Below are 18259 nucleotides of genomic sequence, written 5' to 3' on the forward strand. Positions count from 1 at the left end.
GAATGGAAAGCTGAGGTGGTCATCCCCCTCTTCAAAGGGGGTGACACTCTAGACCCAAACCGCTACAAACCTATATCTATCCTACCCTGTCTTTTTAAGGTCTTCGAAATCCAAGTTAACAAACAGATTACCGACCATTTCGAATCCCACCGTCCCTTCTCCGCTATGCAATCTGGTTTAAGAGCTGGTCATGGGTGCACCTCAGCCACGCTCAAGGTCCTAAGCAACATCATAACCGCCATCGATAAGAGACATTACTGTGCAGCCGTATTCATCGACCTGGCCAAGTTTTTCGACTCTGTCAATCACCACATTCTTATTGGCAGACTCGACAGCCTTGGTTTCTCAAATGATTGCCTCGCCTTGTTTACCAACTACTTCTCTGATAGAATTCAGTGTGTCAAATCAGAGGGCCTGTTGTCCAGACCTCTGGCAGTCTCTATGGAGGTGCCACAGGGTTCAATTCTCGGGATGACATTCTTCTCTGTATACATCAATGATGTTGCGCTTGCTGCTGTTGATTCTCTGATCTATCTCTACGCAGACGACACCATTCTGTATACTTCTGGCCCCTCTTTGGACTCTTTGTTAACTAACCTCCAGACGAGCTTCAATGCTGTACATCTCTCCTTCCGTGGCCTCCAACTGCTCTTAAATGCAAGTAAAACTAAATGCATGCTATTCAATCAATCACTGTCCGCACCTGCCCGCCCGTCCAGTATCACTACTCTGGACGGCTCTGACTTAGAGTACTTGGACAACTACAAATACCTAGGTGTCTGGTTAGACTGTCAACTCTCCTCCCAGACTCACATTAAGCATCTCCAATCCAAAATTAAATCTATAATCGGCTTCCTATATCGCAACAAAGCATCCTTCACTCATGCTGCCAAACATACCCTCGTAAAACAGACCATCCTACCAATCCTCGACTTCGGCGATGTCATCTATAAAATAGCCTCCAACACTCTACTCAACAAATTGGATGCAGTCTATCACAGTGCCATCCGTTTTGTCACCAAAGCCCCATACACTACCCACCACTGCGACCTTTACACTCTCGTTGGTTTGCCCTCGCATTATACTCGTCGCCAAACCCACTGGCTACAGGTGATCTAAATGGCTCTGCTAGGTAAAGCCCCACCTTATCTCAGCTCACTGGTCACCATAGCAGCACCCACTCGTAGCACACACTCCAGCAGGTATATCTCACTGGTCACCCCCAAAGCCAATTCCTCATTTGGTCGCCTTTCCTTCCAGTTCTCTGCTGCCAATGACTGGAACAAACTGCAAAAATCACTGAAGCTGGAGACTCATATCTCCCTCACTAACTTTAAACACCAGCTGTCAGAGCAGCTCACAGATCACTGCACCTGTACATAGGCATCTGTAATCTGCTCATCTATCTATCTCATCCCCATACTGTATTTATTTATCTATCTTGCTCTTTTGCACGCCAGTATCTCTACTTGCACATTCATCTTCTGCACATCTAGCATTCCAGTGTTTAATTGCTATATTGTAATTACTTCGCCACCATGGCCTATTTATTGCCTTACCTCCCTTATCTTACCTCATTTGCACACACTGTATATAGACTTTTTTGTTTTCTTTTTTCTGCTGTATTATTGACTGTATGTTTTGTCTATTCCACGTGTAACTCTGTGTTGTTGTATGTGTTGAATTGCTATGCTTTATCTTGCAAATGAGATCTTGTTCTCAACTAGCCTACCTGGTTAAATAAAAGTGGGGGGGGGGATGCAGGGAAGTGCTGTTTGAATGAATGCTTAGGAGCCTGCTGCTGCCTACCACCGCTCAGTCAGACTGCTCTATCAAATTATAGACTTATTTATATTATAATAACACACAGAAATACGAGCCTTAGGTCATTAATATGGTCATATCCGGAAACTATCATTTCGAAAAACAAATGTCTATTCTTTCAGTGAAATACTGAACCATTCCGTATTTTATCTAACGGGTTTCAACCATAAGTCAAAATTTTGCTGTTACAATGCACAACCTTCAATGTTTTGTCATAATTATGTAAAATTCTGGCAAATTAGTTTGCAATGAGCCAGGCGGCCCAAACTGTTGCATATACCCTGACTCTGCGTGCAATGAACGCAAGAGAAGTGACACAATTTCCCTAGTTAATATTGCTGTTAATACAAGTTAATACAATTTCCCTAGTTAATATTGCTGTTAATATTGCTAAAATGAATTTCTTTTAACTAAATATGCAGGTTTAAAAATATATACTTCTGTGTATTAATATTAAGAAAGGCATTGGTGTTTGGTATGACGGTATGACGGCAGCGTGGTCGCATGGTGTTTATACTTGCATACTATTGTTTGTACAGATGAATGTGATACCTTCAGGCATTTGGAAATTGCTCCCAAGGATGAACCAGACTTGTGGAGGTCTACAGAGTTCTTGGCTGATTTCTTTTGATTTTCCCATGATGTCAAGCAAAGAGGCACTGCGTTTGATGGTAGGCCTTGAAATACATCCACAGATACACCTCTAATTGACTCAAATGATGTCAATTAGCCTGTCAGAAGCTTCTAAAGCCATGGCATTTTCTGGAATTTTCCAAGCTGTTTAAAGGCACAGTCTACTTAGTGTATGTTAACTTCTGACCCAGTGGAATTGTGATACAGTGAATTATAAGTGAAATAATCTGTCTGTAAACAATTGTTGGAAAAATGACTTGTGTCATGCACAAAGTAGATTTCCTAACCAACTTGCCAAAACTATAGTTTGTTAACAAGAAATTTGTGGAGTGGTTGAAAACAAGTTTTAATGACTCCAACCTAAGTGTATGTAAATGTCCGACTTCAACTGTGTGTGTGTGTGTGTATATATATATATATTATATAAAATGTCTTACAGAGCCTTTCCATAAGTCCACTCAAGTTTCTTCAACTGTCTTTTGACTGTGATTAGAGCGATGTTGATGTTGTGCGGTGATGCCAGCAGATTCCAGATTGCCTTTGCTGATCGTACATCGTCTTCAACCATCAGTGAGTCGATGGATTGAATAGTCTCGCTGGAAATGGAATACAATGTAAAAATGTGCAGCATACAGTAAAGACCACCCGTCGATTTATTTAAGCATTATTTTTTTATCATTATTAGGCCTACTTTACAGTGTTGTAGCCTACTGTGCCTGTTCATTTTCCAGGGCTTTCGTGTACGGCGTAACACAGGCAAATAGCACTGTCCGTGAACATAATCCCCATGTCTAACAGTATTTTACCAGCATGTTTAATTATTCGAGGCTCCTTTCTGATCTCTGTGCTGGAGTTCTTGTTAAGAATACAAAAGAAGCCATGCACCCTTGATGTGCTATCAGCAGGAAAATAGACGCCTACCGAGTCCACCAAATGCGTTTTTTTTTTCTGGATGGATCCATAATGAATTACTATGGGAATAAATATCACTGAATGACAGAAATATTGGATTAAAGTCCGTTAATGAAGGCAACAAACTGTTGCTTACTGGAACACCCAAATTCATCCAATTGTTATAATAGGATTTGAAGCAGTAGCATACCCGTGTGTGTTCAACTATTTCAGCACCGTTTCGCGCTGCTCTGAGAAAAGCATGGAGACTGGTCTTGATAAATCAATGAGATTTTTATTTTCACTGAATCTCTATTTGGGTATTTGTTAGCCTATAATTAGGGTGTGGAAATGTTAGGATTATTTTGCTCTTCACTCACAGCCACTTAGTAGCCTACTCCTGACCAGTCACGTTGTACAGCGCCATATTTTCCTGACGGAAGCCCTGAGGATTTAGTTTTTCATTTTTCTTGGAATTAAAAAGGTTTTAAATTCTCTAGTACAGACAATTTTAAAAACAGTCAAATAATTCTCATAGATGCCCTCTGGTGGTCAAACTAGCACTAACTAGCATTAATTGCAACAATAGTTTACACTTAAGTAACGTGCCATAGAATTCTGCCGGCAGCCCGCAAGCTGTACTACCGTACGATGCAACTTTTAAATCAAGAACCACTGTACCACAGCCTCTGTCATTCACAAATAAAGTATGTGGACACCCCTTCAAATTCGTGGATTTGGCTATTTCAGTCACACCCGTTGCTGACAGTTGTATCAAATTCCCCATAGACAATCCCCATAGACAAACATTGGCAGTAGAATGGCCCTTACTGAAGCACTCAGTGACTTTCAATGTGGCACCGTCATCTGCCACTTTTCCAACAAGTCAATTCATCAAATGTCTGCCCTGCTAGAGCTGCCCCGGACAACTGTAAGTGTTCTTATTGTTAAGTGGAAATGTCTAGGAGCCACAATGGCTCAGCCGCGAAGTGGTTGTCCACACAAGCTCTCAGGACCGGAACGCCGAGTGCTGAAGCATGTAGGTTATAAAAATCATCTTGTCTTCGGTTGCAACACTCACTACTGAGTTCCAAACGGTCTCTGGAAGCAACGTCAGCACAAGAACTGTTCGTTGGGAGCGTCATGAAATGGGTTTCCCTGGTCGAGCAGCCGCATGCATGTAAGCCTAAGATCACCATGCCATCACCAAGATCACCATCACCAAGATCACCATGTCTCTGGAGTAATGAATCATGCTTCATCATTGGCAGTCCGACGGACGAATTTGGATTTGGTGGATGCTAGGAGAATGCTACTAGCCTGAATGCATAGTGACTAACTGTAAAGTTAGGTGGAGGAGGAATAATTTTCTGGGGCTGTCTTTCATGGTTCGATCTAGGCCCCTTAGTTCCAGTGAAGTTACGCTACAGTATACAATGGCATTCTAGACGATTCTGTGCGTCCAACTATGTGGCAACAGTTTGGGGAAGGCCCTTTCCTGTTTCAGCATGACGATGCCCCCGTGCACAAATCGAGGTCCAAACAGAAATGGTTTGTCAAGATCGGTGTGGAAGAACTTGACTGACTTGCACAGAGCCCTGACCTCAACCCCATCGAACACCTTTGGGAGGAATTGGAACACCATCTGCAAGCCAGGTCTAATTGCCCAATATCAGTGGCCGACATTGCTAATGCTCTTCAGGCTGAAGAGTTTACTCTACTTGAGTTTCTTACAATTTAAAAAAGGGCCAATGGACTCTTGATGTCTTGGTCTTGAGACCAAACAAGACCACATACATTTGGTTTTAACTTGTCATGGTCTCAACTCACTGGGTCTTGGACTGAATCTTGGGACCAATGTCTCGGTATAAGTCATGGCTCGTGGATATTACCTTAGCCTTTAAAGGCAGCTCAATTTGAATAAGACAATGCATTATGACAGCGATGGGCAACTCCAGTCCTCAAGGGCCTGATTAGTGTTTTGCCCCAGCTCCAGCTAACACACATGACTCCAATAATCACCTAATCATGATCTTCAGATTAGCATGCAATTAGTTTAATCAGCTGTGTTTGCTAGGGATAGAGAAAAAGTGTGACACCACTCCGGCCCCGAGGACTGGAGTTGCCCATCCCTGCTCTATGATCATTGGCTGATCAATCTCAACCTATAGGAATCTCCACCTAGTTGACTACTTTTAAATGCTGGATGCCATCAATGACCATGTCTTTTCTAAAAATGAGTTATATTCATCTAGAGTCCTCCATTTATCACTATGATTGATACTTGACACCAAAACACCTGTTATCTTGCCAAAATAAAGATAGATAACGTAATCATTTAAACATCTAACAACATAATTCAGTCAGTCAACAAGTTTCAGATTCATACAATCAACATTTTACATTTTATAGAGAACTATTATAGAGATACATTTTCTCTAAATGAAATGTAAATGTTTTGAAATCAGGCTAAAAACCATGCTTTTAGTTATTTGTATTTTTATGCATGCAAATTCTATTTCTACAATTAATCTGTAATAGAAAGTTAATGAAAATGGTCACTACTGTGCATTGTTTTACCTTTATTGCACCTTTTCCACTATGTTTCCGTAGTAACTCATGTTGTGGGGTGTTAAGGAATTCAGGTAAGTATTTCAAATATACAATACAAACAAAGTGTGTGAGTAGTATAATGTATACGTGACATACAGTACGTTGGAAGACGTGTGCTGAAAGTTAGTTTGGTGGGGGAAAAAAAAAAAAAATGGAACACCCAATTTGCACCACTTCTGTATAATGACCCATAATTGTGCAATACTTTTGACCAGGGCCCATAGGGTATAGAATGCACAAAAAAACTACATATGAGAATGACATCCTCCTTATTGATTCAGTGGAGTGTGTCTTATGGGCAGGCTTATTTCTGACCCTGGTATACAGTGTGCGATGCATGTAATTGCTTTATAAAGTAAATTATAATGGATTTAATTGAAAGGGGAATTTTAAGTGCTCAAAGTGGTTTATTATTGAACAGCATAGGGACACTTGGGGTATTAAATATCCTTCCCTCTCACTTCAGAATGCAGAGGTAGCACTATACCTCCACTGGGACAGACAGACAGACAGACAGATGGACAACATTACCTATGGGCTGTTTTAGTATGCACACCTAGCTCTACCTTTAGCTGTAACAGATGGACAGACGGACAACACCTGTTTAGGTATGCTCCTGCTGTAGCTCTGCACTATAACCTGTTTCGACAGACGGACAGGTGGAGGCTGTAATGCAAGCTGTATACTTAACATTTTCTAAAGCACAAGGCCTGATAAAATATATCATTCATTGTGAGGGAACTATGACCATGAAGAAATGTTCGCTCCTAGGACAAAAGGGTAGGGTCTTTACAAAACAGCACGAGTTAAGAACATGTGCAGACCTCACAGGAGCCCTGGTTTTTGACGCAGTACCATGAACATTAGGACATTGTTCTTATTCTTGTTAGAACCACTCCATTAGGAGGTACACAAGAGCTGGCCCTGGCTGCTAGTTGCTGCTGACGCCATCTCAACTAGCCATACTCTGAATCGTCTTACCCCGGGAGAAGAATACACCATATTTCACTCCAGAGAGCTTCAAGGCTATGCAAGGAGAAAGAACATGGGAGAAAGAGCAAGGGAAAGAAAGAGAGCGACAGATATGTTGACCTATGTGCATGTGCCCTGCAGGCATTCCCGGAGTACAACCGCCTAGACTTTTATAAATAGAACATTTTGATCTCTTTCTATAATGTATTATCTGTGTTGTTAGGTTATTTATTACTTCCAGTTTCCCATCAGACTGCGCAGGGATGGACATGTAGCCGACAGCGATGTGAGAGGGCATTGAGGTTTGGATGATTTCAGAGTCACGACTGTCTCCTCTGTGTGTGTGTGTGTGTGTGTGTGTGTGTGTGTGTGTGTGTGTGTGTGTGTGTGTGTGTGTGTGTGTGTGTGTGTGTGTGTGTGTGTGTGTGTGTGTGTGTGTGTGTGTGTGTGTGTGTGTGTGTGTGTGATGCTTATAGCTCCCACTCTTCTCATGTAGTGGTTTGATGAGCGATAGTCTTATTTTAGAGCTGGCAGGAGACACATAATCTGTCCTTACAAAGAGAACACAGCACATCCATTATACTTCTGCTCAAACACACTGGTACAACACAGCACACTGAAACACATCAGAGAAGGCACTGGAATAAAACAGATCGTAATCTGGGTGGTTCGAGCCCTGAAATCTGATTGGCTGACAGCCATGGTAAATCAGACCACATACCACGTATGACAAAACAATTATTTTTACTGCTCTAATTATGTTGGTAAACAGTATATAATAGCAGTAAGGCACCTCTGGGTTTGTGAGATATGGCCAATATAGCATGGCTAAAGACTATCCAGGCACTCCGCGTTGCGTCGTTCTTAAGAGCAGCTCTTAGCTGTGGTATATTGACCATATACTACACACCCTCTGGCCTTATTGCTTAAATAGAAGAGGTGAATATAATGGGATATAATTCAATTGAACGTCGTTGTCCATCTTCTAATAGAAATCCCTGTTTCGATAAGTAAGGTTGTGTCTTTTCTTTTTATTAAAGTCAACGTAATGTACACACAGCTAAAATGATAGTCATTTTCCCTCAGCATTCTGCCACGTTGTTACGACAACAGAGCATTTACCCCCTGCCACCAGTGCATTAGTTCATGATTGTTTCTTGGAAAATGTCTCTCTTCAATTGGATGATGTGTGTGTGTTTGTGTAATGAATTGTTTCTTGGAATATGTTCTTTAATTGAAATACTGTATAGTGTACAGTGACGTCGTCAGCAATAACTGAATACAAGGAAACTAGTTTGTTCTATAGCCATATAAAACCATAGAAACCCTTGAGCTTACTCAGTAAACCTACATTCGAAAAGTATTCAGACCCCTTGACTTTTTCCACATTTTGTTACATAACAGCCTTATTCTAAAATGTATTAAATTGTTTCCCCCCTCATCCATCTACACACAATACACCATAATGACAAAGCTAAAACAGGTTTTTAGACATTTTTGCAAATTTATACAAATAAAAAAACTGATATCACATTTACTTAAGTATTCAGACTCTTTACAGCATCGGGTCTTCTTGGTTATGATGCTACAAGCTTGGCACACCTGTATTTGGGGAGTTTCTCCTATTCTTCTCTGCAGATCCTCTCAATCTCTGTCAGGTCGGATGGGGAGCGTCACTGCACAGCTGTTTTCAGCTCTCTCTAGAGATGTTCGATCGATTTCAAGACCGGACTCTGCCTGGACCACTGACGTTGTTTTGGCTGTGTGCTAAGGGTCGTTGACCTGTAGGAAGGTGAACCTTTACCCCAGTCTGAGGTCCTGAGCGCTCTGGAGCAGGTTTTCATCAATGATCTGTCAAGGTGTGAGTGTAGCTGGTGCATAGGAAGTCAGGCGCAGGAGAGCAGAGATGAGTGGACAAGGCACTTTACTGAGGCAATAAATGAATAGAACGCAACCGCGTCACAAAACAAATGCCCTCAGAACAAGTGAGGCAGCACTAAGTACAAAATAACAAAGTACAAAGTACAGGCTGTCAAAAAGCACGGGTGTAAAATATAACCCGGCGCAAACCAGCAGGAAGAGTGCCAACCTGACAATAAACAATTACACACACAGACATGGGGGAACAGAGGGTTAAATACACCACAAGTAATGAGGGAAATGTAATGAGAGGAACTGACTTCAGAGGATGTCGTGACAGGATGTCTCTGTACTTTTCTCCGTTCATCTTTCCCTCGATCCTGACTAGTCTCCCAGTCCCTGCAGCTGAAAAACATCCCCACAGCATGATGCTGCCATCACCATGCTTCACCGTAGGGATGGTGCCAGGATTCCTCCAGACTTGACATTTGACATTTGAGGACAAAGTGTTCAATCTTGGTTTCATCAGACCTTTAGGTGCCTTTTGGAAAACACCATGTGGGCTGTCATGCTCCTTTTACTGAGGAGTGGCTTCTGTCTGGCCACTCTACCATAAAGGCCTGATTTGGTGGAGTGCTGCAGAGATGGTTGTCCTTCTGGAAGGTTCTCCCATCTCCACAGAGGAACTCTGGAGCTCTGTCAGAGTGACCATTGGGTTCTTGTTCACCGAGGCCCTTCTCCCGGGATTGCTCAGTTTGGCCGGGCGTCCAGCTCTAGGAAAAGTCTTGGTGGCTCCAAACGTCTTCCATTTAAGAATGATGGAGGCCACTGTTCTTGGGGACCTTCAATGCTGCAGAAATGTTTTGGTACCCTCCCCCAGATCTGTGCCCTGACACAATCCTGTCTCAGAGCTCTACGGACAATTAATTTGACCTTCTGACTTGGTTTTTGCTCTGACATGCACTGTCAACTGTGGGACCTTTCCAAATCATGTCTGTTCAATTGAATTTAACCACAGCTGGACTCTGATCAATGGAAACAGGATGCACCTGAGCTCAATTTCGTGTCTCATAGCGTAGGGTTTGAATACTTAAGTAAATAAGGTATTTCTGTTTAGAATTGTTTTATTTATTTCGAAGACCTGTTTTCAATTTGTCATTATGAGGTATTGTGTGTAGATTGACGAGAATAAGGCTGTAACATAACAAAATGTGGAAAATGGAAAGGGGTCTGAATACTTTCTGAATGCACTGTATATATAAAAGCGTGTGGACACCCCTTCAAATTAGTGGATTTGGCTATTTCATCCACACCCGTTTCTGACAGGTATATAAAATCGAGCACTCCGCCATGCATTCTCTATAGAGAAACATTGGCAGTAGAATGGCCTTACTGAAGACCTTGTGACTTTCAACATGGCATTGTCATAGGATGCCACCTTTCCAACAAGTCAGTTTGACGAATTTTTGCTCTGCTAGAGCTTCCCCGGTCAATTATCGGTGCTCTTATTGTGAAGTGGAAACGTTTAGGAGCAACAACCGCTAAGCAGCTCATAGGTGCTGAAGCGTGTAGTGCGTAAAAATAGTCTGTCCTTGGTTGCAACACTCACTACTGAGTTCCAAACTGCCTCTGGAGCAACGTCAGCACATTAACTGTTTGTCGGGAGCTTAATGAAATGGGTTTCCATGGCCACACAAGCCTAATATCACCATGCACATTGCCAAGCGTCAGCTGGAGTGATGTAAAGCTCGCCACCATTGGCTTCTCTGGAGTGATGAATCACACTAGACCATCTAGCAGTCTGACAAACTAATCTGGGTTTGGCAGATGACAGGAGAACGCTACATGCCTGAATGCATAGGCCAACTGTAAAGTTCAGTGGAATAATGGTCTGAGAATGTTTTTCATGATTCGGTCTAGGCCCCTTCGTTCCAGTGAAGAGAAATCTTAACGCTACAGCATACAATGACATTGTAGACGATTCTGTGCTTCCAACTTTGTTGCAACAGTTTGGGGAAGGCCCTTTCCTGTTTCAGCATGACAATTCCCCGTGCACAAAGCGAGGTCCATACAGAAATGGTTTATAGAAGAACTTGACTGGCCTGCACAGAGCCCTGACCTTAGCCCCATCGAACGCCTTTGGGATGAATTGGAACGCTGACTGTGATCCATTCCTAATAGCCCAACATCAGTGCCCGACCTCACTGATGCTCTAGTGGCTGAATGGAAGCAAGTCCCTGCATCGATGTTCCAACAGATAGTGGAAAGCCTACCCAGAAAAGTAGGGGCCAACTCCATATTAATGCCCATGGTATTGGAATGAGATGTTTGGTGAGCACATACTTTTGGCCACGTAGTGTAAAACCAGTTAATATTGTATGAAGGTCATCTGAAGAGAATAATATCTACATCCTACGTTTCACATCATGGGACCACGTTGGAAACAAGGGGATTTGCTTGACCGTGTTATCCCCTGGTTTGTACTCAGTGAATCCTTTTCCAATCAATCAACTCCTCTTTTTCTTAATTCGTCCAATCTCTGCGGAAGTTGTCCACATATGTCCTGCTTTCCCAACACAGTTTTAGTTCAGTGAGATGCATACTGTTTTACTATTTAACCTTTATCACGTAGCCTTTACATCTGGTCTTTCCAGGAAAACTAAGGGAACTGAAGGGTGGGGGCACTATTGGCTAAATATTGATCCACTTTACTGAGACAATTTATGTAGAATGGAATTTCCCATGAATTGATGTTGTATTATGCATTCATAGCTCCGTGCTCAAACATAAAAAATTATGATCTTCTCTTTTCATCCTCTACAGAGTCTTGGATCAACAGGCAGATACGAGACCAGGAAGAAGTAAGTGTCCTCTTGTTTCTTGTGTCTCGCTTTCTGGCAGCTGCACAATTGGGAATGCAGATAGAGGATTTGTCCCAAATGGCACCCTTTTCCCTACATAGTGCACTACTTCTGACCAGAGCCCTATAGTCATGGTCAAAGGTAGTCCACTATAAAGGTAATGGGGTGCTATTTTGGACGCAGACTTTGCATGTCATTATCAGAGCAGTCTCTGGTAATTACAGTAGAGAGATTTGTAAAGAAAAATCAGGAGTTGATTATAGTTGTCTACTTTACCCCCGTTCTAAGCACTTTGTGCATCTGGAAAAGCAGTATATAAATCCAATCAGTTATTTTTGTAAATAGTCTGCAGCTCAACAAGTTTATTAAACAAATCTCTTCATTCAAAGCATTAGCTTTCAGCTAATTTGTTTCTAGTTTATCCTCCGCTCACCTTTTCTCTATGTTCCCACTGCAGAGTGTACAATATTTTATAAGAATGAATAAATAGCTTAAGCTACGTTCTAGCAATAATGAACCTCTTCTAAGACCTTTCGGGCTCACTGCTCTGAGCCAATAGGGGCTCTCTGATGGAGAGTGTGTAAGAGATCTCTTGATTGGATAACATGATGCGACCAACCTGTTGTGGATAGTGAATTGCTCAGTATAATATTCTTTTTAGTCTTTTGCATATTTTACTTAATTCCCAGTAACTATAATTGCTATTTTGTTCATTGCACTACATTGATTAGTATTACACTGCACATTTACAGCTTTGGCATTTGCTAGTTAATTAGCCAATCCAACAGCACTTACTGTATAGTTTAAGCTGGATAGCAGTGGCCTTGGCGGCTTAGTGGCCTTTACCTGGGTCATGTTGATGGAATATTATTATACTGTGTTGTGATGCCCAAGGGCTTCCATAGCCATGGAGATTCATGTGCGTATTATCAGTGTCCTTGGATCTGGGATCCATAGTTGGGGGGAGGGGGGCGTGTCTGTGTGCACGTGTGCAACCATACTGTCCTAATACTGCAACAATAATTGGGCAAAAGATCAGCATTGGGCGGAAGACAGTCAAACAATAGGTGACCAGACATTCAAATCACCTGATATTAGTACGTCTGAAATAGACAATACTTTTAACATTTCAGTCATGACAGTCCAAAACAACCACCTACAAGCATGCATACACAAACACGCACGCACGCGCATGTTCATGTCAGAGGTGTGGAAATGTTTTTTTTAATTAAATCTTTATTTAACCAGGAAAAGTCCATTGAGACCCAGTCTCTTTTTCAAGGGAGACCTGGCCAAGAAGGCAGCAACAATCAATACATTACATAACTGAAACATACAACAATACAATACAACCACATAAATGGGTTGTTCTGGCCTTTATACACATCTCACACGTGTGCTGATGTGGAAAGGACACGCTCAACACACACGCTACACACACACACACACACTCCACACATGCTCTGAGAGCTGAGGAATGAATGCATCTCAACATACTGTAGCTGACTCCAGATTTCACAGAGATGGGTAGAGGAGAGAGAGAAAGAGAGAGCGAGAGAGAGAGTGACACATATACACACACACACACACACACACACACACACACACACACACACACACACACACACACACACACACACACACACACACACACACACACACACACACACACACACACACACAACCCATCTGTGTGTTCTGCCAATACATGGTTGTCATGATGTTCTGGCGAGAATGTAGTCTACAGCACTTTCTAACCTCTAATGTTGATCTTAACCACCCTAACCTTAACCTTTAACCCTTAACCCCAGGTCAACAAGAAAAAGCTCAAGTACTCTAGGACGTCATGTACTCTAGCCTAGCGGTTAGAGCATTGAGCCAGTAAACAAAAAGGTTGCTGGTTCAAATACCCAACAAGGTGAAAAATCTGGCAATGTGCCCTTGAGCAAGGCACTTAACCCTAATATGCTCCAGGGGCAAGGGGCGCCATACTACCATGGCTGACCCCTGTAAAACAACACATTTCATTGCACCTTTTTATTGTGACAATAAAAAAATAAAAACATCTCAACTCAACACACACAACCCCATATCCTATTCTGCCTACACCAGGCTACCATAGGTTAAAGAAGTGCCTTTTGAATGGAATCACTATAGAAGTCCATTGAGCTTTCTCCTGTCTGCCACACATACCAATGGGCTCTAGTGATTGATGAATGAATGGAGGGGTTTGGGTCTGTCTGTAGTGTGTGTATGAAGGGGCTATAGTCTTGTGTAATGCATCTCTTCTATGTGTTCTCTAAAGCCTCTACTTAGACCCAGGGTGTGTGTTGGGTCTGCTGTGTCCCCTTTCTTACCTCTACAAAGTCTCTATTCAAACCCCTCAATGGACCTCTGTAAGGCATTATCAGAGGAGTACAGGGTGTGTGTGTGTGTGTGTGTGTGTGTGTGTGTGTGTGTGCGTGCGCCCTCGTACTTGTGGCATATGAGCGATCATGTACAAGACCCTCACTTGCTCAACTAAAAGCAGAATTGTGAAAGCCTCTAATTCCAGAGACAGTGTGAAATGGAGCAAACCCCTCCAGGATGGAACTAATCAACCTGATTGCCTATTTATTAGCTATATCCCCTGGCCTATCTCTTCCGAACGCTGCCACTCTTATACCATTGGGTTCGTCACCATGGCAACCAACAGCCAGAAACGGTACTTCTTAATAGTTCCACGGGTCCCACTGGCTCTCACTGCAGATGATGTAGTCATTGTGTGTGTAGAACATCAGTCGATCACACGCACAATATGCAGTCATGCACATACACACACACACTTGCCTACTTTGCTCTCCCTTTGACTGCCAATGTTGCAGTAGCTGTTCGCTCTCTTTTGATTATCTGAGTTGAGATGATGTAACAGTACATTACCTTTTCTCTGTCGCTCTGTCTTTTACCTGCCAGTCCATTTGTGTAGGCCAGAGTGTTTGCGAAGCTTGTAGAGTTTAGACTCTAGAGGAATGCTTAATCATGATGGGAGTTGAGAAAAGGAGCTGGAGAGAGGAGGGATATGTGTGTGTTTATGTGAAAGTGTGTGTGATTGAGTGTTGATCCGTGTGCTTGTTGACATGTCTGAAGCTGTGCGTTGCAGCCAGCCAGAAGGCTTTAGTGCGTCAGATCACTGGATTTACTGGGCTTTACTAAGCTAGGACACTGGATCAATCCTACCACCCACAAACAGACAGCCTGGCTACATACACAGTTTTGTTCTTCTATCCTCATGGGGACCTCAAATTGATTTCCATTCAAAATCCAATTTTCCCTAACCCTAAACTTAACTCGTTAACCTAAACCTAACCCCTTACCCTAACCATAATTCTAATTTTAACCCTATCCCTAAACCCTAAACCCTAACCCCTTACTCTAACCATAATTCTAATTTTAACCCTATCCCTAAACCCTAAACCCTAACCCCTTACCCTAACCATAATTCTAATTCTAACCCTATCCTTAAACCCTAAACCCTAACCCCTTACCCTAACCATAATTCTAATTCTAACCCTATCCTTAAACCCTAAACACTAACTTCTTACCCTAACCATAATTCTAACCCTAAATCCTAAGCTTAAAATAGCCTTTGTCCTCATGGGGACGTTAGAAATGTCCCAACGAGGGAGAATTTTCCATCCTTGTGGGGACTTTTGGGGATCTTAGGTCCCAACAAGGATTGAAGAACCAACCCACACACACACACACACACACACACACACACCAGCTGCTGCTTGTCATCATGATGGGGTTGGAGTGCCAGTGGTCCCCTCATCTGCTTTTACCTCTCCATCCCTCTTCCTCCCTTCATCTTCCCACACTTCCCTGTCTGTGCTTTAGGACACCTGTCTGATTTACACCTGTCTGAGTGGACTAATCCATGGCGTAGGTAGTGGGGATGGCACACCAGTAGCATCAGTAGTACATTTACTGTTAATTATCATCATTTCTCATCTCCAATGCTTGTTTGGTTATGGTCATTTCTGTTAATGCATTCAATATATTATTATTACATTTTTACCGTTGTCATTGCAGGAGTGGACGCGTTGTCGCGAAAAGTTTTGGTTTAATTCATTCCATTTAAGAGTTTTGTTTGGAGCGCTCTTGTCAATCATGAGTATGGACATGCACCTGATTACATATAGAAGTAGGCCTAGGCTACCTGGCTACCTAGGCTACCTGGCTACCTAGGCTACCTGGCTACCTAGGCTACCTGGCTACCTAGGCTACCTGGCTACCTAGGCTACCTGGCTACCTAGGCTACCTGGCTACCTAGGCTACCTAGGCTACCTGGCCTGTGTGTAAATGTTGGCCTATAATGTGCCCATTTGGGGATCTGATACTATTTCTGATTGTCTTAACTCTCCATCACCATGGAGCTTCTCAGAGTAATGTTTTCTTCACCTCAAACAGCAAGTTAATTTTATTTTTTTTACTGAGAATGACAATAGTTCCTCAACGTAGCCTATTTGAAAAATCTTTCCTGATCTCTCCTTTCTGTAATGCTCCGGGTGTCGTGGGTGTGGAGTCAAATGCAGGAAACAGAATTTCAATGCTGTGCGTCTTTTAATAGCGCTTACACACCACAGGGTGCTCACAAAAGTAACGTTCCAAACACAACAGAGCCGAAGGTTACAATGAAATAATCCCGCACAACAACCAGGCGGGCCGGCTGTCTAATAAAGACAAACTAATTAACCCTACACAGGTGCTACCACTAAACATACAAGGAGGGGAGGAAAAACAATCAGTGGCAGCTAATAGGCCGGTGACGACGACCGCCGAGCGCCACCCGCCCGGGAAAAGGAAACACCCTCGGTCGGACTCGTGACAGTACCCCCCCCTGACGCGCGGCTCCCGCAGCGCGCCGACACCGGCCTCGAGGTCGCCCGGAGGACGAGGTGCAGGGCGATCCGGATGGAGGCGATGGAAATCCCTCAACATGGAGGGATCCAAGATGTCCCCCACCGGTACCCAGCACCTCTCCTCCGGACCGTACCCCTCCCAGTCCACGAGGTACTGCAGGCCCCTCACCCGGCGCCTTGAGTCCAGAATGGCCCGGATCGTGTACGCCGGGGTCCCCTCGATGTCCAGAGGGGGAGGGACCTCCGGTACCTCACTGTCCTGCAGGGGACCAGCCACCACCGGCCTGAGGAGAGACACATGAAACGAGGGGTTAATACGATAATAGGAAGGGAGTTGTAATCGATAACACACCTCGTTTATTCTCCTCAGGACATTAAAGGGCCCTACACACTGCGGACCCAGCTTCCGGCAGGGCAAGCGGAGAGGTAGGTTTCGGGTCGAGAGCCAGACCCTGTCCCCGGTACAAACACGGGGGCCTCACTGCGGTGGCGGTCAGCACTCCTCTTCTGCCGTCCACTCGCTTGTCGTAGAGAGTCCTGGACGGCCCTCCAGGTCTCCTTGGAGCGCTGTACCCATTCCTCCACCGCAGGAGCCTCGGTCTGGCTCGGATGCCATGGTGCCAGGACCGGCTGGTACCCCAACACACACTGAAAAGGGGACACGTTAGTAGAGGAGTGGCGTAGTGAGTTCTGAGCCATTTCAGCCCAGGGAATGTATCGTGCCCACTCCCTGGCCGATCCTGGCAATACGACCGCAGAAACCTACCCACCTCCTGGTTCACTCTCTCCACCTGCCCATTACTCTCGGGGTGATAACCGGAGGTCAGGCTGACGGAGACCCCCAAGCGTTCCATGAACGCTCTCCATACCCGAGACGTGAATTGGGGGCCCCGATCAGAAACGATGTCCTCCGGCACCCCGTAGTGCCGAAAGACATGGGTGAATAACGCCTCCGCAGTCTGTAGGGCTGTAGGGATACCGGGCAACGGGAGGAGACGGCAGGACTTAGAGAACCGATCCACAATCACTAGAACCGTGGTGTTCCCCTGAGACCCTGAGACGGCGGAAGATCGGTCAGGAAATCTATGGACAGATGTGACCATGGCCGCTGTGGAACGGGGAGGGGTTGTAGCTTCCCTCTAGGAAGGTGCCTAGGAGCCTTACTCTGAGCGCACACTGAACAGGAGGAGACATAACCCTTAACGTCTTTAGCCAACGTAGGCCACCAATACCTCCCCCGAAGGCTCCCCACTGTCCTCGTCACCCCAGGGTGACCCGAGGAGGGTAGGACGTGAGCCCACCGAATCAGTTTGTCCCGAACACCAAGCGGCACGTACCTTCGCCCCGCTGGACACTGAGGAGGCGCGGGTTCAGCCCGTAACGCCCGCTCGATGTCCGAGTCCACCTCCCATACCACTGGGGCTACCAACTTTGAGGCGGGAAGGATGGGAGTTGGTTCGGTGGACCCATCCTCCGTGTCGTAAAGGCGGGACAGTGCGTCAGCCTTTACGTTCTGGGAGCCCGGTCTATAAGACAAAGTAAACCGGAACCGGGTGAAGAAGGTGGCCCACCTTGCCTGACGTGGGTTACGTCTCCTAGCTGCCCGAATATACTCCAGATTCTGGTGGTCGGTCCAGATGAGAAAGGGGTGCTTAGCCCCCTCAAGCCAGTGTCTCCACACCTTCAGTGCCTTAACCACCGCTA

The 18259-nt window shown here is 44.3% G+C and overlaps 1 protein-coding gene across 4 annotated transcripts in view; it reads left to right on the top strand.

Annotated features, from left to right (window-relative positions):
• The window catches only part of LOC112257636 (ankyrin repeat and fibronectin type-III domain-containing protein 1), a 229162-nt gene that overhangs the window by 66766 nt on the left and 144137 nt on the right, over positions 1-18259 (top strand). For all 4 annotated transcript variants that reach the window (XM_042326082.1, XM_042326077.1, XM_042326097.1 and 1 more), the window contains one exon: positions 11617-11654. In XM_042326082.1, coding sequence (XP_042182016.1) covers positions 11617-11654 — 38 coding nt within the window. The remainder of the gene's footprint in view (positions 1-11616; positions 11655-18259) is intronic.

This window comes from Oncorhynchus tshawytscha, linkage group LG01 (assembly GCF_018296145.1).
Source record: "Oncorhynchus tshawytscha isolate Ot180627B linkage group LG01, Otsh_v2.0, whole genome shotgun sequence".
Taxonomy (NCBI): domain Eukaryota; kingdom Metazoa; phylum Chordata; class Actinopteri; order Salmoniformes; family Salmonidae; genus Oncorhynchus; species Oncorhynchus tshawytscha.